The 25575-nt window shown below is 46.4% G+C and overlaps 1 protein-coding gene across 1 annotated transcript; it reads left to right on the top strand.

Annotated features, from left to right (window-relative positions):
• LOC135817322 (uncharacterized) lies at nucleotides 1–24805 on the top strand. The gene is made up of 11 exons (XM_065330485.1): nucleotides 1–505; nucleotides 660–854; nucleotides 12696–13080; nucleotides 14364–14753; nucleotides 16051–16116; nucleotides 16949–19524; nucleotides 20172–20247; nucleotides 21239–21305; nucleotides 22209–22288; nucleotides 22712–22958; nucleotides 23994–24805. The coding sequence occupies exons 3-11, from the start codon at nucleotides 12756–12758 to the stop codon at nucleotides 24013–24015; spliced, it is 3849 nt and encodes a 1282-aa protein (XP_065186557.1). The 5' UTR covers nucleotides 1–505; nucleotides 660–854; nucleotides 12696–12755; the 3' UTR covers nucleotides 24016–24805.
• The last annotated feature ends 770 nt before the right edge of the window (nucleotides 24806–25575 follow it).

Here is a 25575-nt window from a genome sequence, read left to right as displayed (position 1 = left end):
GCTGCTAGTTCTGCGAGCGGAAACCTAGGCTAGTCCAACTGAGGAACGCCTTTGCTTGGGGCGGACGCGACACACAGCATTTCAGGTTCCTCTTTAGTTTGGATAGTTTCAGTGTAGTTACATGGTTATGAATCTTGCTAGCTCTGCTCTGTGCGACGTAAACCAACCTCCTGTGTAGAACCCAGACCGTCTACTGCTTCTAATGTAGCCACACAGTTGTCCTAAGCTGAGTTGAGCATTGAATGAAAATATACTGGGCTAGTTTCGCCACATTTTATTTTTAGCGTCCTCTGTGCGAATTTTCAGAGTGGAAGTAATTATTAGTTCTACCCTTTCCTCAGACCCAGCGCCAACTGACGAATGCTCCTGTGAAGTCACGGCACGAGCTAGAGTGTGAACGGATCGCGCGATCGTGTCCGAAGCGCGATCGTGTCCGAAGTCTGCATGCGGTGACGACTGCCGGTAGATCTACAAGTGCCTTTTGTTACATTTATAGCCATTGTAGGTAAGTGAGTTGGAAACTTCGTAGCAGACGCTAAAAATAACAATCATGGCATTCGGTTTGCTAGGGTGTGAAGTAGGATGTAAGATGGACGAGGTGCATGCCCAGACTCCATCCAAATGCCAATCAGTATCTCACTGCTAATGCTTGCCTGCAGGATCAGAAAGGCTGGAGGCTGCATGGGTGGAGAGCAGCTGGCAGTAGTAAAATACCGGAATTTTACTACTCCCTGGTGGAGAGGGTGTTTCGACTCCGCAGTGCGAATGCGGTGGCCATCAAGCCGGTCTTCACCACCTTCATGCTGAAGACATTGCAGACAACCATCCTTGGGCCGAGTGTGCACTGCAACACAGTAAGAAGTATTCCTGCCACATTGACTCCTGATCAAAATGTTGTGTCTATATCTACTAGTGCGAGCCACTGAAGTGCGGATTAGGGCTCAGGTATATACTTGCGTATCATGGAGTACCACTGTGCATCATGACAGGCGCTGGGCTACCTAACAGCTACCTAACAGCTACTGTGAAACGGGTAACGTTTGCGACAAGAAAATTTATGTTTGCGTTGTACAAATTGAGACTGGTTTGCGCTGTTTAATGTTTGTGACACAGTCGAGTCAGTCGTTGCACTGAACTTTACATGGCGCGAGTTTGCGTCGTTCAAAGTTTGCGATTCGGGGCTGTAGTATTGTTTCTTCTTCAGTCCAAAACAACAAGAGTCCAGAGTCAAACCATGCACAGCAACTAAAAGCCGTGAAGTCCGTTTCACGCGCGCGCGGGAAACGGCACATGCTACATGCATAACATCACGATGTACTACTACTACTACATGCATCATGAATGTCTGGAGTGGCCAAGGAATGCCACAGCGCGTAGGAACACGTGAACACTACATCTCTCCCAAGCACAGATGAAAAAACGTAGGGTGAAAAGTGGAAAACTGAAAACTGAAAACACGAGGCATGGATAAATGACTTGATGTCAGGCTGTCCCTCTCCTTATGCTACAGATAGAAAAGGCGGAGCAGGTAAACAGTCACACAAAGGATAAAAGGGAAAAAACTGAAGCCAGTCTGAGATTCAGGGTGGACTTGATGCACACATACATCAGGTGGCGCGTGCTGTTTGGACATATTTGTGGACCGCCTTGGCCGAGCGCGGTGGCTGCTGACGCCGCCGGTGGGGCAGGGGTGGTGTTGTCGGTGGTGGTGGCGGTGGCGGCGGGGTAGGTAGTGGAGGCTCGGGCGACGGAGGATGAACCACGATAGCGGGAGCCGGCTTCAAAAATGACACATGCCTAGAGACCCGCTGGCCTGTGACTGGATGGGTGATGACCACGGTGGAGCCCGTCATCTCGTCCACAGTCCATGGGTTTGGATCCCAGATTGAGTCGAGCTTGTTGTGCTGCCGTTCGTTCTTGCGCAGAACTTGTTGACCCGGCTTGAGGATGATGGTCGAAGCCGGTTGCGCACTGCGATGGTGGTTCGCCGCCTCGCATTGGCCTCCACTACCTACCTCTTGCAAAATTCGCGAACATTTTTTCGTCGCAATAGTTACCCGTTTTACAGCTACTTGGCACTGTCGTATTCAGCCGTTCGGATTGCACTGTCCATCCACCAGGCGCTGTACAATCATGTGGGTTGAAACGCTGATATTATAGTGACATGCATCTCAGCACATAGGATGCAGTACAAAGAATCCAGCGCTGCCAACCTCCACTCCAGTGCCACAATTGGTAGAACTGGAAACTTTTCTCACCATAGACTTTCAGTGCTACTAGTAACTGTTTTTAAAGGGGCACTCCGGCTTCATTTTCGACGCCGAGTTTTCGATGCCAAGACGAAGGTAGGTGAAAGAGAAGACCCCTCGAACAAGAACGAGTCTCCAGAAGCGATCGAGTCGAGCAGGAAGACGACTTTTGAATTTCGCCGAGCGAGCGCTGATGACGTAATGAGGGATTAGCTTGCCAGTGGAAATGCATCTGCGCACATACATTTCACATACTTTTTGGCCAATTTTCAATCGAAGAGGAGGTTGTTTTCTATGTTCTCTCAACGTCGTGAGCGATCCCGTCTTCTATACCCTTCCAGGTACCCTGAAGGTCCTCCAGAGGAGAATTTATCTCCAGCGAAGCGTTGTTGATCCGCTAAATTCGTCTCGAGACATATTCACCCAGTGCAGTGCTGATAAAATGTAGAATGTTGAATCTGTGATAACTGTCGACGATGGAGAGAGAGGTTGATAGCCGCTGTCGCAGGGAAAGTGAAGCTGCTGGAAGTCACGACGGGGAGCTTGTTAGCATCACATGTGCATCCAGACTTCAAAGCACCTTGACAGAATCGGGGAGTACTGACTATTTGTCTCACTCTCAAGTTTAGTGAATTTTATGACCAGAAAATTATTCGATCAGGATCCCTTCTACAAGATGTGTAGTACAGGTGATTTCAGAACTTGACGATATGGAGACCGACCAGTAGACCTACCAACAACGTGTACCTGCAGGAAATTCACCCAAGGCTATTGCTATCCTCTTCAGTGGCTGTTGTTTTTTAGTAAAAATATGTTCACTTCTCTCAACATACTCCTGCATGGCAGCAAGAAGGTGCGCTATGGAATTCGACGCCACAATTTTCGCCCAGCTGTGGATGAAGTATGGTCAAGTCATGGCAGTACATATACTTGAAACAGATGAGAAATTGAAGTTCATTTGTGATGGGAAGTTTGACTGCTCCAGTGACCGAGTCAAGCATTGTCTTTTGCCGTGGCACAAATTGCTGAAGAATCCGAGATGGTCTTGGAACTATGCACATGGATACTACCAGAAATAATGGTGGCATGAACCATTGTGGAATGGGACAGCTCACGGAGAATACTAGAATAGCTCAAGTATCTCTAAGTGATTGTAAATCCTGTTCTGGCTGATAGCTTCGGCCTGCTGCGCCCGTCCACGTACAATGATGGGAACATGCATTTCTGTTTTCTACATATTTGCCGGCTACTGTACTGTGGTATTACAGTTGCAGGTCCCTTATATAAAAATATGTTCAATCCCCTCCCACATACCCACATTATAAATATGAACTAACAATTTCACTGTTGCACTCGCAGGCGGCTAGAGAGCAAAGAAACTTTGGAGCACTGTGGATACAACATTTATGGAAGGAAAAGTGGAATAATTTCTAACACATTGTTCAAATGATTATAGCACTGAATTGTTGAGATTGTGAGCACATTCCAATCAGCACTCTACATATTTTATAAGCGGTGGCAATCGTTAGGAATAGGTCGTGAGTTGTCAGAGTGCCCCAGTATATGAGAGAATGTTTTGTTCGTCTAATCGACAGCTCGTTTGAAGCCAGAGTTGTTTGAACTTGTTTCAGTCGACTTGATTCTAGATAGTAGTCGAAGGAGTACTATGAAGTACACACCACACGTAGTCCGTAAGGTATCTCGTGAGAATTCCGTGGGTACACATCAGGTATCAGCTTGGAAAGATGGCTCCTCTCTGTTTCTTGAAAGCCTGTATAATTGGACTGTGGCTCCAGCGATTCCCTTCTCAGAGCAGATGCCATACCCAATACCGTCAATGCATATTGGACAGACCTGTATGCACAACAGAAATAGAGGAGGGAAATCTCTAAGCTCATGAACACGTCAGTGAAGTTTGAACTGCCGTTGTTTGTGGCCATCAGTATAAACCTATCGACTATAAGAATAATGTGCAAACAAACTTCTATAACCACAGCTGGGGCCATGGAATTATAAACTTAGGGAACTGCCAATTCTGGTCTGAGTTGCGTTCGAGGCCTGCAATTCATGATGGCTATCGTATGCTGCATTGACCAGAGATCATATTATTATAAAACTTCCATACCACATTGAAACACGCACCACTTTCGAGTACTTTGGTATCCCCCACCAAATGGGCATTCGTTCTCGGGGTGGCAGGCGTCACTATTTGTTATGCCTGGATCAGATTTCATTGACCCCAACTGTCATGAAGAATCATTTTTATTTTGACTGGATTTCAGTACAAGTTGTAGAACTGCAGAATCAATTTCGTTGTATTTGGGCAACCATTTCACTACAAACGCTCTATTGGGAAAATAGAATTTTTTTATAAAATACATGTCCAAATTCCACATATACCCAAATCGGAATACTTGATAACGTATTCAGTACTACACGGAATGTTCAGAAAACGCCAGGGAATAGGAATTTGCTAACGAGAACTCCAGGCCAGGGTACTAGCTGTAGCATACGAACAAAACAAGATAAAAACTCACCAGTGTACTTGTAGTAATTCATGTCGGTGTAATATTCACGATAAGCAAGGAGGCACCCTCCGATTTGGTCAAGGTGCTTTGAAGTCTGGTTGTTCAGGTGATACAAACGGGCTCCCCGTTGTTACTTCCAGCAGCTTCACTCTCCCTGCGACAGCGGCTATCAGCCTCTCTCTCCATCGTCAACAATTATCACAGATTCAACATTCTACATTTTATCAGCACTGCACTGGGTGAATATGTCTCGAGACGAATTTAGCGGATCAACAACGCTTCGCTGGAGATAAATTCTCCTCTGGAGGACCTTCAGGGTACCTGGAAGGGTATAGAAGACGGGATCGCTCACGACGTTGAGAGAACATAGAAAACAACCTCCTCTTCGATTGAAAATTGGCCAAAAAGTATGTGAAATGTATGTGCGCAGATGCATTTCCACTGGCAAGCTAATCCCTCATTACGTCATCAGCGCTCGCTTGGCGAAATTCAAAAGTCGTCTTCCTGCTCGACTCGATCGCTTCTGGAGACTCGTTCTTGTTCGAGGGGTCTTCTCTTTCACCTACCTTCGTCTTGGCATCGAAAACTCGGCGTCGAAAATGAAGCCGGAGTGCCCCTTTAAATGCACCGCATCTTTCAGCGCAAACAGCGTCATGTTCCCTTACATAAAACTACTTCGAAGTATTTCAGCAAGTATGAATGGCATTGCGTTGGGTGGCTTGAAGGCAGCAGGTGGCAGTATGTGTTCTACGCTTCAAGACAGTGCATTGGAAAGATACATTCTCCGCTCTAGAGTAAATGGTGGTCATGTGTGCAAGACTAGAGGTCAGTGAGTGTTAACTGCCAGCATAGAATCATTGTGTGTTGCTTGGTAGTAGCAAGAATGGGATGCCACAACCAACCCAGAGGCCAGCAGAGCATGAGTGTCATGACCCGGACTCGACTCGTCGTGAAAGCGACCACGCAATGAGATTCAGCAGCCAAAAGCTGGGCTCCGAAATATTCTAGAGTTCTGTAAGAACCATGATTAGTCCTACGAAGGATTTGGCACTTTCGTTAGTTGAGCAATCATGGCTTACAACTCGTGGCCTCGAGTCACAAGTGTTGTCGTACGGCGGCTGCACCTTCAGTACAAGTCGTCAGCATTGTACTCACTACACTGTTGAGCTTGAGGGGACCCTGCTTAGTCCTGCAAGGGAGCTGATACCTTTGTTAGTCGAGCAAGCAAGGCCCCTCTTCTCGCGTCGTACGACGTAAAGGGTCCTGCAAGTGCTTCGCGCACTGCGGACTCCGTTATCCCTTTTTGGGAGAGGTCACGGCTTGACCGTGAAGCACCCTACGGGGTAATGAGAGGGAAGAGCCTACGGGCAGGAGATGAAGGGTGACCAACGACCAAGGCAGCGTATACGCGTACGGAGGCGGCGTGCTCTAGCTGCAGCAACTTCCGACAGCATGTACTCCAGGCCTCGTCGCACGTAGAGCCTCGGAGTCCTTTCATGTAATGTGGGTGAGCGAGCTCCCCGTATTGATTGATCATTCTTTGTACTATATTCTAGTTTGGCTGATTGCACATATTGCACCACTGTTTGTAATATAGAAATAATCCTTACGCATTCTTGCCACTGTATACTTTTGATCACATAATGTAGCATATATAAGGAGCTGTTTTGCTAACATTCATCCTCGATTCTCGGGGAGCTCACTACTCCTCTCGATTCTGAGAGAGTCACTCCGACTCTCTCCTGCTTTGGTCTTTTGACCCTACACACTTGATCTTTCGATCTAGTACTGCAATGGTTCAAATAAACACTGTTCAAGAACCCTGTCGTTCTATGTGAGCTAGCAACTTGGATGGCGACTATATTGGTCGTCTACCTGGGTAGCCACTAGACTGATCTAAGCCAAGTCACAAACCCGCCAAGCGCGGCCATGACATGAGCATACTCAGGCTGCAAAGGAGAGAAGGAGAATGTAGCGAACGCTGGTTGCGGAAGCAAGTGGAACATTGCGGACCACACCAGTATGCATATTTGAAGTGTACATGACTGCAGCATCTTCTTTCGAAATGTTCGATGAAGATGGCTGCTGCAAGTTAAAGCTAGTTGGATAAGGGTTGCAAAGTGAAAGGGTTAAACAAGAATGTTGTTTTGTTCTTCAAAACGAAACCGTTTTTGTATGTCCAGCCCCCCCCCCCCCCCCCACACACACCGGCCTTTCTTCTTCAGTGCTAGCAAAAGTAGATTTATTCCAAACATATATTTAAAAGAGATGTTACCTGAGGCTGTCCCTTCACAAGACCGGCAAAGCAGTACGCCCTCTACAGCAAGAGTGTTTCACCATAGTACAATGTACATTGTAACTGTACACTTCTGTATGCGCCCTTATGGAGGACAGATAGGGCCGATGAAATCTGCACATGATAACCATGTGACCAACCAACCAACTAAGTGTACCGGCACAGCTTAGCAAGTTCATACTAAACAGTTTTCAATACACTATAGGCAATAGATCCTTGAGGATGGGGGCTTTCCTTCGGATGCAGAATACTTGATCATGCGAGCTGTGAAATTTGTATTCTATTTTTTATAGGCAATAGCAAATTAGTGTCCTCTACATAGAGATCTGGAGGATCTAGCATGTATGAATGCAGTGAACAACATCCACTTGGACCTGCACATATCGCATAGAGGTCACGGATTAAAGGGGAAGTCCGGTGAAAAATTTAAATTTCACAGTCCGTAGAGTTCGGGTCGCTGAGTCGAATGGTCTTTGTCCGAGGAGGCTGCGGCCTATGGTTCGTCAGATACGCCCAATCGAACATGTGCGAATTTGAGCGCGCATCACCCAGATCCAGGTGATGACGTCACAGCGTGCAGCCAGGTAGCCACACCATCTAGTTGTGTACAAAAATGGCCATATTCGGAGCGCGTTCGATTGGGGAACCGTTTGTCGCAGCTTCTTCGGACCAAGACTATTCGATTCAGTGTTACAAACACTACGTACCCTGTGATTTTCAGCTCGGTAAACCTGGAGGTTATACCGTATTTTAGCCGTTTCCGAGTTGGACTTTTCCGTCAGCCCGTCTACCATGGTCTACGCGCTCTGCGCTGCGTGCATGCAGTGCGTGCAGTGTGTTATCTACTACTACATGACTAGTAGCTGTGCAGTCAACAAACTCGTCTCATGTCAGTGTATTGTCACAATTGACACAAGACTCAGAAAACTAGTCAACACACGGACTTGTCATGTACTACACTCGTATCAGCCGTATTGTACAGTCATGTAGTCAGAGAACGTGCGTTTCTCCTTGCCGGTGCCGGTGGTTGTGCTTTGAGAAAGAAAATTTTAGTTTTCCGCACCCGCCTCATTATTTTATGCTACAGCGATGAGTGCACAGCCGTGACAAAATCGGTTGTGGCGACAAACGCGATTAGGCCGGCTGCAGGGACGCCGTAATGTCGCACTCGCCCCAGCACCATTCAAACAGTTCCCTTTGGCAGTTCACGGCACGAACTTCAACAAAGCCCCGTGAATGCGTACTAGGGGAAGGCTAGACAGCATGTCTCTAGACATCAATAGGCATCGTATGAAAAGCCAGTCAATAGCACTAAAGAGCGAAAGCCTTTGTCACGGTTCGGTTTCACTCGCGCACCGGGCCCGAGCTGCCAGCGCAAACAAATGCCGGGCGCGAGCTGGCAGCACGAACAAACACCGTACTCACACGAGACCGCTGGGCCAACGGATGGCCACAGCCATCAAAAACAGGAACAAACCCATCCACGGCTCTTTCTCTTGCTAGCTGTGCTGCTGCGTGCATCCAACTGTTTTGCAATTTCTCCCTCCCACCCACGCCTCTTGATCTGTCCTAGCTCACTATTCTGGACAAATATTAATTCAATTGCAATGAAGCGCCGGGGGCCGGCGGGGGCATTCGGCGGCTTGGTCTGATTCCTAGCTTGTTGGTAACCGGCTTGAGGTTTCCAAGGTTGCTATGACAACGTGCAGTCATGCGCAGGGCCACCCAACATGCGTTGGGGGCCCAGGAAAGACAGAAACGCGTTGCTAGGCAACAGCAAAAGCGCTCAGCGAGTATCACGCTACTCATGCAGCACGCACGCTGGCTTAGGGTATCACGCTACCCTTGCGCTGCGGGGTACCACATTGCCCCTCGCTGGAATCAGACCCGCGCCCCGGATACCTTGCGCTGGCCTCCTGACGGCCAAACTCAACCAACTTGCGCGCTGTGACTGGGGTTGTGCATGCCTTAGCAACATAATGTGGCCCAGGTTGGCAGACTTTCAATTAGCCAAGCGAGCTACTCAGGCCAGGGCGCATGATCACTATTCGCAGCACGTATCGTCCATGCAGCAGTCGGGTTAAGTGACAAAACAGCGAACAGCTCCCGGACCTAGAACTTTCAGATTCCATAGCGTTGCGAGCGAAGAGTCGTGCCCGTGGTTCAAAGAGCCTGCACTGTTCTCCAATTGAGTACCGTAGTCCGAAATATTCCAAGTTCGCACCAAAACATCAACATGTGGCAGGCTACTGGAGTCTAAGCGAATCTAATCGGTATGGAACAACATTTAGAGCACTCGCATCACTCTTCTCCATTTTGGCGACCCTGCTCTCCAGCGATGTGATAATTACATCAGCCTTGTCTGCAATAGCTGCTGCTTCTTCATCAGTCGGAAACTCAGTAGCGCTCACTCTTGACCGGCCCGCGCGGCCATTTCTTCAGCTGAATACCGAGGTTCTCAGCCCCAGACCGAACTCATGAAGGTCAGCCATGGCTGCATCCTCACTCTCACAAGGAGTTACAGGTCTTCGGGGTCGCTTGCACCACCTAATATCAGTCGCCAAATCATTTGAAATAGTACTGACACTATTGCTTTCACGCACTCCTTTTGACCTAGCTGCACGCTATGACGTTGCAGAGGGTGTGGCGCGGCCGCATGACGTCATGGCGCAACCCCCGAAACTCAGTTTTTCAAACGGAAATATCTCGAGAACGCTTTGTCGGAGACACGTGGGACCAACACCATTCGACTCAGCGCCCGAAACTCTACCGACCCTGAAATTTAAATTTTTCACCGGACTTCCCCTTTAACTGTGGTGCAGCTGTACTACCCAAGTATAATTCACCGACAGGAATGTACTTTCTGTTTGCACCTATGTGTAGACTGGTTGTATCACATCAACTTCCCCCTCCCCCCCCCCCCCCCTCACACACACATTCTCTCCAATTTTGAAGTATTGCTTCAGCTAGTGTTTGCGTGTATGCAGGTACATACACAGTACACTCCCAACATAGTCAGAGGTAGCAAGGCCGTCACAGCTGGGGCGACTGAGCCCCACTTTTTTCAGCTGTTTTTTTTTTAAAGCACACAGCATACAACAAAGCGCGATGATCGCAGCTAGCTCAGCCCAAACGTGGCAAATAATGAAGAATCCTTGTCCCCGATCGTGGTTTATTGCAGAATCAAAAAGTCTTTCATTGCACTACAACACACGGAAATGGCACCAAATGCCTGGAAATGCTTGCAAATTGGGTTCAATTTTTGAAAATTTTTCCCGGGGGAGGATAATGAAGTACCCATGTTCCCGATCGTAGCGTCTTCTTGGTTTGTTCCAGAATCAACAAGTCTTTCATTGTAGTTACACTGAAATGGCACCAAATGCCCGGAAATGCTTGCAATTGGCTTCAGTTTTTGAAAATTTTCACGGTGGAGGACTGTGTGACCCGGACCCCCCTTCCACGGCCGCCCCACCTCCAAAGTCGGTGTGACGGGCCTGGGTAGTATGCCACAGATTGAGTTCATGTTTAGCACTTTGAAGAAATTCTAATCCAAATCAAAATATTTAAACAAACGACGAGGAGACAATAATTTGATAACCGCAATCAATAAGACAAGCTAAATCGACATTTGTGTGTACTTTATTCATGCAATGTAAAACGGTGAAGACAATGTGGAATAAAACAATGAAAATAGGAAGAAATAGTGCAGAGAAAAATATACAGTCAGACCTCGCTTATCCGGTCCTCGTTTATCCGGATCCCTCGCCATCCGGAAGAAAATCGCTGGTTACCGATGTGCAGCATATGTTATGCATACAACATAACCGGACCTCGCGATCCGCATACCGGTGCATGATTTTGTGTACAGACTGGTTAAAATGTGTACAAAAGCTTCGTCGTATCCGGTTGCATGTGGCTTGCAGAAGCTAGAATCAGGGAGTTGTACTAGGCAAATGAGGTCCTTGACCTGCTGGGTGCATGTGGACAGCACTCAGTTGCATGCACTTGTCATTTTTCTCGCTTGTTTTACATACTGTGCCCGCTAGTTGGACTGCATAGGACCCGTCTACATGTATGAACGATGCCACTGCTTTTGACATGCCACATGCATATACAGCATGTGTGTTCAGTTATCCGGTTCCCTCGCCTATCCGGATATTTTTGTGGAAAACAGATGTGTGCGGTTAAGCGAGGTCTGACTGTACACGAATGTCGATTCAGCTTGTCTTATTGATTGCGGTTACCAAATGTTTAGTAATTCGAATGTTTAGGCGAGACCAAAATAAAATGAGATTCCCGGGCAGGACCCATGTGAAATTGGTGCGGGCGGGCACATTTTTATTTTTTTATTTTTTTCCTATTTGTGTATGCTGAACTTTTTTCAACAGTATTTTCCAGTAATTTTTATTTACTTTATTTATTTATTACAGCATCTCATAGCACAATGAGAACACCGGCCAATACAAAGAGAGAGGGTGTTAGCCAACCACGGCAAGGAAGGGAGAAGGGGAGGAGAAGAAAAAGGAACCGGCATGGATAAGCAGTGATTGCAACAAAATGGGAAACACAAAATCAAAGTCAAGGCGCGACAAGGCTCTTAAAAAGGCGGAGGGAAGAAAGGTTAGCTGGTTAGCTTCTTGGGGAAGTGCCAGCCACGCAGAGTACGCAGTGAAAAAGGGAGAGTGAAGTAGAAAGGAGGACTTAGGTTTCGGAAGGGAAAGGGAGTTTCTCGTGCTACGGGAAGAGAACCAGTTGAAACAGTGGAGGTGAGGTGGACACTTCTTGAAGTATTTTTTTTACAGGCAACAGGTACGCGGTTTACCAGTACAATTTTTTTGTATTTCGGCCAACAACGGCCCTGAGTCGTACGTTAGAGAGTCGTACAAGCCCGGGTTTGTGTGACTCCATGTCACAGATCCACTCACACGATCAGTACTGTACATGACACGAACTGTTCAAAAAAATTGACTTCAGCTCGATATTGGTGCAGCAGGGCCCGGGAATGTCTTTTTTGGTCTCACCTTAGTATGTTAATTCAAATGTTTAGTAATTCAAATCCAAATCCTTCGGCAAGGAAAATGGCCTCTGCCACTTACTGTTGCGTTCCGAGAACGCACCTAAAACTCCAGTCTACTCTCGAGACTTTATTTACAAGAACACGAGGTGATAAATCCAGAAGACTCCGGAACATAACAGCAAGCTACATGCACGTACTATGTACAGGGCAGTTCAAATCGAACGGGATTCATTGTATGCTAGATTGTTCACTTAGCTAACAAAGCACAATACAATCGGAAGCACGCGGTTGACAGGACGCGTGCGTAAAACAATACAGATTGTATATCAGTGGTTGTTGATTGCAAACCACAACACTGACGTTGGCAGTAGAATTGCCTTGTTGAGCAGCATATTTATAAATCAAACACAATGTCATTCAAGAATTGAACTCGTGATGCATTTCGTATACAGATGTGTGTGAGTGTGTGTGTGCATGTGTGTGTGTGTATAAATGTGTGTATGTGTATGTGTGTGTATGTGTACGTGTGTACGTGTGTATGTGTGTGTATGTATGTGTGTGTATGTGTATGTACCTGTGTGTATTTTGTCTTCCCTGATGTATAGGGAGTACTGTGACCATCACACCAGTCAAGTGTCTGCAGTAACACTAGCACTGCCGGTGACATGCCTGTGGATTTCTGGTATTATGTTGCCAGGCCGGTTTGGTTGGATTTGTGCAACAATGTTAGACTGCCACGCTTGGCAGTAAGAGATCTGCTGGCAAGCGTTGATTATCTTCCTCCAGCACTTAGCGTTACTAGACTGGATTCTGAAGGCGGTTGGCCTTGCAGATATACATTACCCTGGTTACTGTCAAGTGGCAACAAAGGTGCTGCCAAGTTTCTTGATATCTTATCCCAATGTGGATCAGATAATAATGAAATTTCATCAATGTTATCCAGTGTCTGGAAGGCCATAGTGGCGGAGAAACAAGAAACCGCTCCTTATGGTAAGGTTTTTCGACAGTTGTTATCCTTATGTCATCATTTGCAGAATTACAAATTTCAACTGGGTAGACTTACAAGTACACTGTGAGATCTTTGACCAACAAAATGCCGGGATTCTTTTTCCCTTCTCTTTTTGCTTCACCCGGTGGACAATCCGATAGGTATGTAGACCAGGGTACTTGCAGTTGAGAGACTCTTACAGTCTTGTGACTTGTGTCCATGGCTTAAATAGTTTCAATCGCCACAGCTTAATGACTGACGAGAGAGCTTGGAAGCTCAGGGGCCAACGCTATGCTTTTTTGCCTAGCTCATCATGCATGTGATTAGACCTGGTTTGAAATGTTTTTTTCCCATTGATTGGCTATAGTGTTTTACGTCGACCATGATGGCTACAATGCCCAACCATACCACAACGAACTGATCCGCTACATCATTGTATTGCAAAAAGTTTCCATCTGTACAAATAACATGCATGATGAGCTAAAAATGCATAGCGTAGGGCCCTGAGCGAAAGAAATAAACTTTCTCTTTGCATTCAAGGGTAATACGACACCGTCTACCACCTTGATGACCTAGGCAAAAAAGCATAGGGATGTTATAAATTTTTCATTTCTCCTTCTTTTTTTCAAGACATAACCTAGGATTCGAACCCGCATTATCGCCCTGCATTCCCTCGATACACTTCGCATACATACTCATTCTTCCAAGTTGCTTCACGTTATGATCTTGCATTTGAAAGCCTTATTTGAATATTGTGGCCAGCTGTCTTTGATGGTACGGTACGGGACAGGTACGGGATAGCGCCAGGCATGCCAACGGCACAAACACACACGGAATTAAAGCAGACGGTGGACCCTGGCTAGCGCCAGACGTTACTGAAGTAACCGGCGTCTTTTGCATAGCTACGGGAATAATTGCATAGTTATGCTGAGCCGTAATAAATAATTAATAATAATTGCATTATTGCATAGTTATGCTGAGCCGTCGTGAGTTCCCTTCGGGAACGGACACGATAATTTACTTTTTTATTTTATTTTTTATGCTGAGCCCACAAAGTAGGACAAAGGCAGTTGGATTGTAAATCCAAGTTTGGGATTGCAAGATCCTTGGCTGTTCTTGGAAACCCGTACTCTTTGCCTAATAGCCTGTGCAAAGTATCACATCTGGACACTGACCATCTGTCTATGAGTACTGCTCCCAGCTAATAATTATTTGTGGGTCAGGATTGTAACGAAGAGATTTTTTTTCATTTTCAATGTTATGCATTCGTAACCTTCCTGTGCAGAGTTCTTTCGCGAAGCAATCAAGAACAATGTGGACATCATTTGCCATTCTCTGTCAAAAGCCTCGCCAATTGAATTAATGACTGAGGTATCAACACTGCAGTCATTCAATGGAATTAATGCTATGACAATGGCTACGGTATCAACAGCAATAGCAGTGTGTAAATCGGATGATTGCTTTCCAGCAAGATCAGCAATAAAGGCAATGGTAGACGATGTGTTATCTAGTGGCCGTGCACAGTGTGCACTGTTCGCGAATCTGGTTATTTGGAGGTCAGCACTAGAAGACTTCAATCCCCACCAGATCAACCGTGCTGTGCTTGCCGATATTGGAACACACTCTATACGTGACCTCTACATTGCAGTCTGTGTCAATTCTCAGCTTCCATCGGGTTAGTACCAGTGTTGGCACCCATGTACACAACCGAATTAGAGCATCAGTGCCAGCTATTAGACTATGCTTTTTCTCGGAATGAAATGAATATACATGTGCCGGAGGTTCAGTCAAAGCTTCGTTACTGGTGGGATATTCGTTGGTCTAACAAAAAATAACTTTATGTGCAGCTTTAGAATTGTGCGCGGGCAGCGGGACACTGTTGCCATCCCGCCTGACGTTGGATGGTGGGTTGACGAGAAAGGTTACTCAGTCGTTCATACGCTGCAGGCTACAGCATCAATTTTGTAGATGGAACATGCATGGTGACCTGTGCTCTCAAGATGTCACACTTCCATGATTCCCGTTACCTGCTCTGGGTAGAAAACCTGCCGAGGCTGGGCATGCATACACGTACATCATAATCCTACCCAGCTAACATGCCAGAGCTAAGGCTCTCAGTAAGCATCCGTAGCAGAGTGTACAAGTCTGAAATAGGTTGTGTTGCAGTGAAAAAGTGTAACAAGTGTATTTTATCCTAAGACAGTACTTCGAAGTACAATACTCACTATTTGTATTTCCCGCTCCTTAACCAGAGCAATGAGATCCCATCAAGTACAGAAGAGCGCATTCTCCAGTGGTTCTCTAGTCTTCTCACTCTTGTCTACTCTCTTGTCTAAGTTACTTCTTTCATATTCAATACTATAAAACCCTGTGTTTATGAGTGCGAGGGGATGGCGTTTAGCCGGGAACTAACACATGCATTCATTGGCCACCCCAGACATTCATGATAGTAGTACATTGTGTTACATGTATGCCATGCATCTGGCATGTGCTGTTTACCGAGCGCGCTTGAAACGGACTTGGCGGGCTTAGTTTCTGTGCATCAGCTGAGTCAGGGCTCTGGTTGTTTGGGATTGAAGGAGTAAGAATACTAACAAAAAATGAGTCACAGCGGAATTTGCCAAGGTTTTCATTGTGTGCCTTTGTGTACACCGCGCGCGCTGCCTGAATCAGGTATTGAGCACTTTCGCAGAACCTAAGCCTACTGCCTCTGTACCAAAAAAGAGAGATAAGAATAGGGGGTGTGTCTACTGACAACCGCTCTATTCAATTGCTATTCAGAGTCTGCGCATGCGTTGCATTAAAAATTCTATAATGTGATGTTGAATTTTTTTTCAACATTACAATAATCGCATTAAAGAATTTTTAATTCAGAGCATCTGCAGATTGTGAATACCAATGCAATGCTTTTGAAATGAACTTTACTCCATACATGCATTGTCGAATACATCTATATTCCAATGCCATTTCAGGTATTGCGACTGGACAGAAAAATACAACGACTTCAAAGAAGGAAACAAAGAAAAGCGGAATTGCAGGTGAGTTTCGGTTTCCAGTATTTATCACATTCACAAAATTTGAAAATCGGATGTTGAGCCAATAACAAAATGTAGAAAGGTCAGAAAGTGCAACAACTAGGCGCAAAACTGACAGAGTACTGAGTGAGACATTCGACGACCCGACACCTAGCTACAACACATCTCCGAAGCGCTTACCAACAGCCTTCCAACTCGAAAGGTTCTATCTAGATGAAGGAGAGACCTTGTTTCCATGGAATTTGCCAAGTACTCATTCTTGTTACGCTTACCTTCCCCTCGTTGGTCTCTCCTTGACCTAGAACCTTCCGACTTGGAAGGCTGTTGGTTAGCGCCTCGGCGATGTGTTGGGGCTAGGTTTCAAGTCGTCGCATGCCTCAGTACGAGTCCTCATACTCTGTCGGGTTTGTGCCTAGTTGTTGCACTTCCTGACTGTATTGGGGGAGGGGTTCGAACGAAGCCCCTACATTTTCCGGATCGTAGTTCAGGTGTGACCACTAATCCATGCACCTATGTATATGATGCGACTTGCGGGCCCCAGTCCCCTAGAGCTAGGGCGGTCAGCTAGCTACACGCATGAACTCGTTCTGTATATGGCATTATGTAAGGCTTGTTTGATAGATAACATGGTGATTGGTTGACAGCAGGGTGTTCTGAGGTGGTGAAGGCCTACCCACGGCCGCGTCGGGACATCACCAACCTCGTCGACAGCAAGCCCTTTCTTGCGACCGTGTCATGGTGATGACAATAAATGCTGAGCAGAGGACGAGCTGAGGTGTGTTGTTGTCGCTGATTGGTTTTTTCCACCATGTGTTTTTATGCATTGTTGGCCTAGGTTGGAACGCAGAGGATGAACAGGCTTATCAACTAGCATTGTCAGAAGGGCAGCAGATAATCCCGCATGCGAGGCTTCTTCTATGCGGGCCTGGTCGTTCAGGCAAAAGCAGCGTGGAGAGATCACTTGTGAATGAGCCATTTGAGAAGAAAAGTGACAGCACCATTGGTGTGGAACTACAAACAGCTGTCTGTACCATTGGACAGAGAGATGGCAAATTTGTTTGGCGCAAGGAAGCTGATCAGAAAATGCAACATCTGCTCATGGTGCTTATATCACTCACCAAAGCAGTACAACGAAAGGCAATGGAGGATCACCTAGCCCAGCCACATGCAGTCACTGAACAAAGTACCTTACCTATGATAGAGAGCCCAGCAGTGGATGATGGCTTGCAGCAAAGAGCCATTCAGCCATCCACACCAAGTGGCAGTACAACAGATGTTCGTTTGGTTGAGTATAACGGGCGTACAGGAATGGTAACTGATGACGCAGCACATGATGTAACTGCTGGTGGCAATGTGAAGGCCGCTGCTGCCACCAAAGCTGATTCCCGAAGTGTGGATAACACCCTAGTTGCTTCAGCTACCAATGTTCCTAATGAAGCAGACGTGATTGCTGATACATCTCCAGATGCTACAGCCAATAACACTCCAGAAGCAACGACTGCTACCTTTGGAAATGATGCATCAATCCCTGATTCTGCTAGTGGAGACGATTCTACTATTCAAGCCACAACTTCAGATACAACACTACTGATATCTGAGGAAAAGGCACTTGAAATACAAGAAGCAGACGGCAACTGTGCAACACCCGACTCACCATATTCACCTGATCCAAAGAGCCTTGAAGAGGAGTTATCGTATGCAGCAATGCGGGTGGATCAGTTCATTGCTGATCTCAAGTACACCGATGTGAGTGAGTACAACATCAAGGACTTGGATGAACTTGTGTTCTTGGACATATGGGACTTTGCAGGACAGCGCTTGTTCTCAGCACTTCAACATATGGTTCTGTCTTCAAGGCGCTGTGCATATGCAGTCGTCTTCGATGCCTCCAAGCCAATGGAGAAGATAGCCGAGCCAACACTTTGCAGAGATGGTGAAGAGTACCGGCTAGATAACAGCCAAGGCTCCACCAACTTTGACATAATGGAAAGCTGGTTGAACACAATCCATCATGTTATCGGTGATGACCCAGACGTACCAGTTTACGCTATTGGCACGCACATCGACAAGCTTCCGCGCAAAACTCGCCAACAATCGCTGGACAAGATGAAGAAATACATCTGTACGAATGCTGAGGAAAGAGCGTATGGTTTCAATCTTGATGATGTAGTGTTTGTCGATAACACTGTTGCTGGCAGCAGGGATCCTGATGAAACCATCATTCGTCTACGACAGGATTTCATTGAGAAATTGGAACCGCAGTTCAAACAGCCCATCCCCATTCGCTGGCTGCCATTCACCATTGGTACAAAGGAAGTAGCAAAGAAATTCAAATGCCCATGGCTAACAATTGAGCAAATCTACCGTCTTGCTAACACAGTGTGTGGAGGCGAAGCTGAGAACAGTCACTCTCAGTCTGTTGATGTGGAGGCCATGTTGAAGTACCAACATCATCTTGGCCACATTCTCTACTACCCAGAGAACCGAATCCTGTCATCCAAAGTCATCATTGATGTAGAGTGGCTGCTGAGAATTGCATCACTACTCTTTTGTCCCGAACCAAAGATTGAGCAGGGCAAACGTCTTCGGAAGCTCTATGATCTGCTGACAAGCAGGGGAATCTTGCTGGAGCGTCTGATTATTCACCGGTGGCAACAGCACAGCAAGCAAACTGCAATGTACACCAAAACAGAAGAGCAACGTGACTATCTGTATGAGCTGATGGAGCAATCTGGTCTCATGTACAACACAAAGACCAGTATGAAGATCCCCGACCGAGACGAAGAGTCACGCAAATTCTATGTCCCAGCCCTTGTAAGCCGGATGCCTGAAGACAGTGCTGCTATGCTATTGGATGACTCAACACCAACCATCTACCTGTACACGGGAAGTCGCGAATACCTACCACAGACACTGTTCTGGTGTGCCGTGGTAAGGTGTCTGCAGAAGTATCGTCCACGCCATGAGCCACTTCTCTACCAGTCCGCAGCTCGGCTGAGGTGTTACAGCATCTACTGGCTGGTACTGGAGTACTTCAGTCATGGCATTCGCATCTCTGTTGCAGCTGAGGAATCCGCACAATCAAATATCGGAAGTTCTTACTCCGCAGCACGTCCCGCTGACCTTCCCGCAATGTGTTCAGAAGCCCTGATGTTTGTAGAGGAGCAGCTGGAGGATCTGAAAAAGTTCAGCCTTCGACACGTCAACATCAGCCGAGCAGTGCGGTGCAAGTGTCGCATCAACCAACGTCCTTGTCAGCGGCACAAGAAGAAGTCCTGTCCACGGACATCATGCCATCACTTCGCAGAGCTGGTGGATGGAGAAGTTCCACAATGTCCGCTGGAGTCACAGCCCAATGTAGATGCCGGTCCAGCTTTGCAGTACTTCAAGTGCATTCCGTTCCAATATGTGGTATGTAGTAATTTAGTATGAATTTGTCTTGATAACACCCCTTAAGCTTGACTTCACATGCTTTAGTCTACACCGCAGTATTGGTATGGAATATCGCAGCGGTACAGTTAGCGTAATCATGCAGGCAGTAAACCGATCTATTTCCTTACGAGCTGTTGCACTCACACTGTTGGCCCATGCTACAGTGATACAGCGCTGAGCACATGCACACACGTTTGCCTCCCACGGAAATATCCAGGAAACGGACAACTGAAAGCATTCTACATTGCAGTCCATGAATTAAAGTGTGATCCGATGAACTTCTCCTCGGTTGGCATGGGAACCAGATGAAAGAAGACAAGCAAGATATGTCTGTAAAAAAGTAGATTCCACGTGTAAAGCCAACGCCCGCAACACCAATCAGCCTTCATTTCCTAGTTCACTAGCACTCTGTTGTCAAGATAAGGCAGGGATGTGAATAGCTCGCTTCCCATTTTCCATGCATGCTGCACAACAGTCATGACCTTTCCACGAAACCATTGGAACCGCCGACCCATGCTTTATCCAACATTCATTTCAGCACAAACGTTTAGTTATACCTGTGGTAGTGTGGATTTTTCCCATGGCTGAGTTATGTCATGTCTTTGTGTGTTTGCCCTTGTTTACAGCAAGCTGGTCAGCCGGACAACTCCGTCTCTGCAGCGCTTATGACAATGTCTGGCTTACAACTGGCATCTACAACAGGTATGACAACATTGACAAGACTAGTACTACACCATAATCAACAAACTGTATGCTCACGTCACAGTCATTATGGCGCAATCAAAGTCTCTGTCTCCAAATCAAGGCCAAGCGGTTATGGAATCAGCAGATATTTTCACAAGCTATACGTAAATTCTCATTACTCAACGGATAAGTGGTGCAATTGTAGGCCAATGCACTGTGTTCTCTGCATATGTTTGTCCCAGAGTGACGTGAAGTCGTTGTCGTCAGTGTGACTGGCCCCGCTGCGGGTATTTTATAGCCGCTACCACTCGATATAGTAGAATGTCAGTTGTAGTGCCAAATAGTGGGATTGAGCCAGAGTGGACGAGTTTCACAAAAACTTGTTGCTTGCTCCTACCCACAGTCATTAGGGGAACTTGTGACCAAGTAAACGTGGAACATGGATGTTGTTATGGTGGCTTTCAGGCACTTTCAGCACTTATTCAAGTTGTCATAAGACATTAGTTATAGAGCAAATGTACGCCCAATTTCTGTGTATGTCCACAACTGTTGACGTTTTCTAGAGAGGTTTGCATTTTTGCTATTTTCTGCCAGCAAAATACTGAACTTAGTAGTGTTATCATGAAACATTGCTTGTTCCGTTGTCCAGCTGTCAGTCAGCTAATTCCCAGTACACAGCATACTACTCTATACAACACTGTATGCAGTGTAATGGGAATTCTAACACCATTGAAACAGGGTTACAGTTAGCCTGTAAACTCGATTTCAAAGAATCTTGAAATGTACCAAATCTACCAGTGCTAGTACATTCATGTGTTGGCTAGTAGCAAGTTCCAAAACAACTGAAAAGCGAATTTATCTTGAAGGGAAAAAATTCCATTGCCAGTGAATATATCTCTGCTTTTCGAGTGCTCCTTCCGGTTCCTCCATATGACAAAAGTGTGTTGATGTTTGTGAATGATTCTGTGATGATTGGCCTGTGTTGTCATATTCTCCTGGGTGCATGCAGGCATGGCTACTGGTAGCGGTGGTGCGTGTGGTATCGACACAGACAGCAAGTCACTCGGCGCTATAGGGTCAGTACATGCAGTCTTATACACTGTACACATGTACTTCAGGGCAATCTGCCTGTCCACTATCACTATCAGTCTTGTTTTTGTAAACTCCATTACATCGCTATTAACCACTATACATAGCTACTTCAATAGGGTTTTTATTAGCTTGTCAATACTTTTCTTATCGTCCGCTCGGTCCGAAAACTGCTAAGCTAAACTGAGGACTTCGAACTTTGAAGGTGAGAGGGTGAAAATGCCCCTACCCCTTCATCCTCTCCCACATGCACGCGCACGCGCGCGCGTGCACACACACACACCACACACACACACACACACACACACACACACACACACACACACACACACATACACACACACACACACACACACACACACACACACACACACACAAACACATACCGTTTTTACACTGTAGAAGCACCCAAAACTTCTATGTTTAACATGGCAACTTGTGCTGGGATTACACCATTCAACAGGTTGCAAGGCTAATGAATTGACAGCCACCGATTTTAGCCTGGTCTACACCATACAGCTGATTGAAGTGGCTTTCTTCTGGCCAGCACACACACACACACACACACACACACACACACGCACACACATGCACACGCACACACACACACACACACACACACACACACACACACACACACACACACACACACACACACACACACACACTCACTCACACAGTTTTTACCCTGTAGAAACATCCAATACCGTGCTGCATAACTTCTTCTTTAGTAAATATAGTTGGAAGAAGATTGCCCTGGGATAATTGCTTTCACATTCTCTTCCGTGTTCTTCCGTGTTTTCTCTTCCCCTCCATACTACCACCTCGCCCTGTTGTTTCTCGTCTCTACTTTACGTATTGTTCCATCCCTCTATGGTCAACCTCTGCAGCTGCAAGCATCTTGGAAACATTGATGATTGGGAGGACTTCACAGCTGCTCTTGAACCATTGCTGGATGACAATGCAAGAGGTTTGTTCATCCGTAGTTTGTTTGTGCTTGACCTTTACCAGACGGGTTAAGAGAGACTGACTTCAAATAGGGCATGCATGAACCAGGTTCAACAGGGCATATTGGGAAGAACAAGAAAAAAAACCATATTTCAGCCTCTGGCGCAATGAGCAGTAAAAATCAAGAGTCAATGATCCTATTCCAGGGGGGGGGGGGGGGGGGCACAAGTTATGGACTCCCCACTCAACACTTTTTCTTGCATTTGCATCGTGAGCAAGTGTTCCTTGGAGTGAGGTTTACTAAGGATGTGGAACATTTCCTGGAGGGGAGGGGTCGAAGGGTGTCCTCACTGTCACCACTGACCATGTAGAAATAATTATCTTTTAGGACCGAGTCTGTGGAGCATTGATGACGGGTCGAGTATTTTATCGTTGATTGCTGCAGGAAAGCTGGGCAAGGTTGCAGTCAAACTGGTGGACAAGAATCTGAAGAATAACTATCGAAACGTCCTTGATCAGTTCCAAGAAATGAACCATAGAACGATCACTGGCAGTGGAAATGGAGTCACTAGCGTATTCTGTATCATCCTCTATCTGATTAAGAAGAAACAAGAGCTGACCATTGATGAGTTGTGTGCACAGTTGGAGGACAGTGCTCCGGAGAATCGCAACCTGATCCGCACAGCTCTCCTGTAAGTATCCATCTTCAGTGTGTAGAGCTTGAAAACTTCATGTTGTGTGGTACACATGTGTTGTGTGGTACACATATGTTATGAAAGTTCAGCTCGCTTATCATTTAGACACATTGTCATAATGTGGTTCTCGTCTGGTTTGGTCCGATATCTGATATCTAACATGGTCCAGTGTACAAGTGAGCATGGTGTGATGTATGACAAACAGTGTATATGGTATGTAGTGCATGCAAGAGTACACATTGTCATAGGATGAGAATCCCTGCTTCTGTTGGTGTGTGTGAGTGGTTGTTAACTGAGTGTCGCGCATGCGTTGATTACGTGGATTGTGATTGTTCTGGTAGACCTCTACCCACATGTACAGAACAGTCTGTGAGTGAAAAGCCCGATTTATTTCAGAAATTTCACGCCCAAAGTGGTCCCAGGCTTAATGTGGTATAGATGCTGCTGGCCTAACAGTTTTTAGAAACCGGAGGTCTATACTTTCCAAACGTAACTGTAGTACTCCATTCATGGTTTAAGGGACTGTGCAGTGAGCAACACTGTATGATGCGCATACAGATGAAGCCTGGACCAACACAACACGGTCTTTCACTGCAGGTGGTCTTTAATGCAAACCAGGCCGTTCATCCTTGCACAGTTGACTAAGATTTGGTGTCTAAGAATAATAGTGGTGTAACAGGTCAGGAGGCTGCTGAACCCGCAGATGGTCACTTGACCAGGTTTCATCAGAATGAATGAAGAAACTGAGACACCGGTCGGTAACAGCCTTCGCACTCGTAATGAACGTAAACAAAACTGTGACCTGCAAATGTACACTACCCTCAGCCCTGTAGCACAAACTGGATAACTACAATGTACTTCACAGTGGTGGGGGGGGGGGGCTGAATTCATTCAGATCTTCCAGCTGCTCCTCTACAAACAGCAGCGCCTCTGTGCACATCTCAGGAAGAGCCGTGGTATCCATCAGATTGGGGATGAAGACGATTGCTTTGAATTTGTGTGCTTCTCTATACGACTTTTGTCTTGTTGCAGTGAGGCAGAATACACGGAATAGCTATGTCGACAAGTAGAAGGCAGTGGACACAAGCACCAGGATGCTGGTTATCGAGATGTCAGCTCCGTGTGGTTTTGCCGGATTCAAGCCGGTTCTTTGTACGCTAGCTTTGTTGCATGTTCTGTGCTGCACATTGCTCCCCAGGCACAGTGGAATGATAGTGTACATAGTTTTGAACTCATCGGCACGGTGCACTCGTGCGAGTACTTGAGCGTTTTGAACTAATATTTTACTTGTCTCCTCAGTCTATGCACGTGATCATACTGAAGTTGGTAGTTGATGTTCTAAGAATTCCAAGTTTGCTGTTTCATTTTCCCTGCAATGAAATCCAAGCTATTTGCTAGGCTATATTGCCCGTTGAGTTGCCGGTTGATTTCCAGGGCCATATGCTGCCCTGTTTTCTCTCTGTGGCCGCATATTCATGTTTCCGCCACAGGGCCTGATCCCCGAACCGGGTCAAATCCTTTATTCATGTACATGTAAGTACTTGACAAACATTCTACCTAGTTATACAAGTGCTCATGCTGTATTTGTAGATGTGTGTGTAGTGTGATGCCTCATGCCAGGCAGCTGTGTGAGCCCTCAGCGGGGCGAGTTCTTGGCCTCGTTGGTCGTTCGTTTGCCCTCACTTGGCAGTGGGCGGCCGGCCACAGTGGGTAATATGCTTTAGCCTTTGGCTGGCAGGTTGATGTCTTTTGTGGCTGTTCATTGGCTGAATAGGCAGTATGATTCAGCCCTCGGTGGGCTGTACACTTTATCCCCTGTGGGGAAGTTTGCTTCAGCCCTCGGTGGGCAGGTTGCTAGCCGCGGCGGCCATTCATACGCCCTCACCGGGCAGGTTGCTGGCCGCGTTGGACATTTGTGCGCCCTTAGTGGGCAGTGAGAGTATGCTAGTCGCCCACGGCTGGAAGGATCATTCAGCCCACAATGGGCTGGCTGTTGGCCTCTGTGGCCGCTCATGTGATTGGCCCAAGGTGGGCAGCTGCGGGCTAGCTCTCGGTGGGCAATTTGTGCGTCTGCCCCGGTGGGCAGTGTGAATCGCTGACAATTGAATGTGATGATATGTTGTTGTCACTATATTTTACTTCACCAGAATTACAGGCAGTAGAATGCCTTCTCACTAGACCAAGTCTAGTTCTCACAAAGGATGAAGAATGTGAATGAACATGCTAAAGCTAATGAAAAACAAGAAATAGAAAAAGATGAGAAAAACTTGTGTTTTATATTTTATGACGGTATTTGTATGTGAGTGACAGTGATTACATGACAAGGGAAAGAAAAGAAAAATATAGAAAGAAAAGAGTAAGGAATAAACGAAGCAGATGTATGAAATAGAAATAGAGAAGTTGAGGTATTTGAGGAGAAAAGTCAGTTTGTCGATTAGAGACCAAACCAAAAGATCAAAATGCACATGTCTGACGAATGAGTCAAGACAGAGAAAGCGTGTCAAGAACATCTGGGTGTTACATGCAACCCAGGCACTACACAAGACCAAGACAAACTTGTCAGATAGGGAAAAACTCAAGACTTGTTTATCACTCGTTCAGAGCAAGACAAGAC

This window comes from Sycon ciliatum, chromosome 5, assembly GCF_964019385.1.
Source record: "Sycon ciliatum chromosome 5, ocSycCili1.1, whole genome shotgun sequence".
NCBI classification, from domain to species: Eukaryota; Metazoa; Porifera; class Calcarea; order Leucosolenida; family Sycettidae; genus Sycon; species Sycon ciliatum.
The sequence above is the reverse complement of the archived record's forward strand: the minus strand, read 5'-3'. Positions and strand labels throughout refer to the sequence as shown.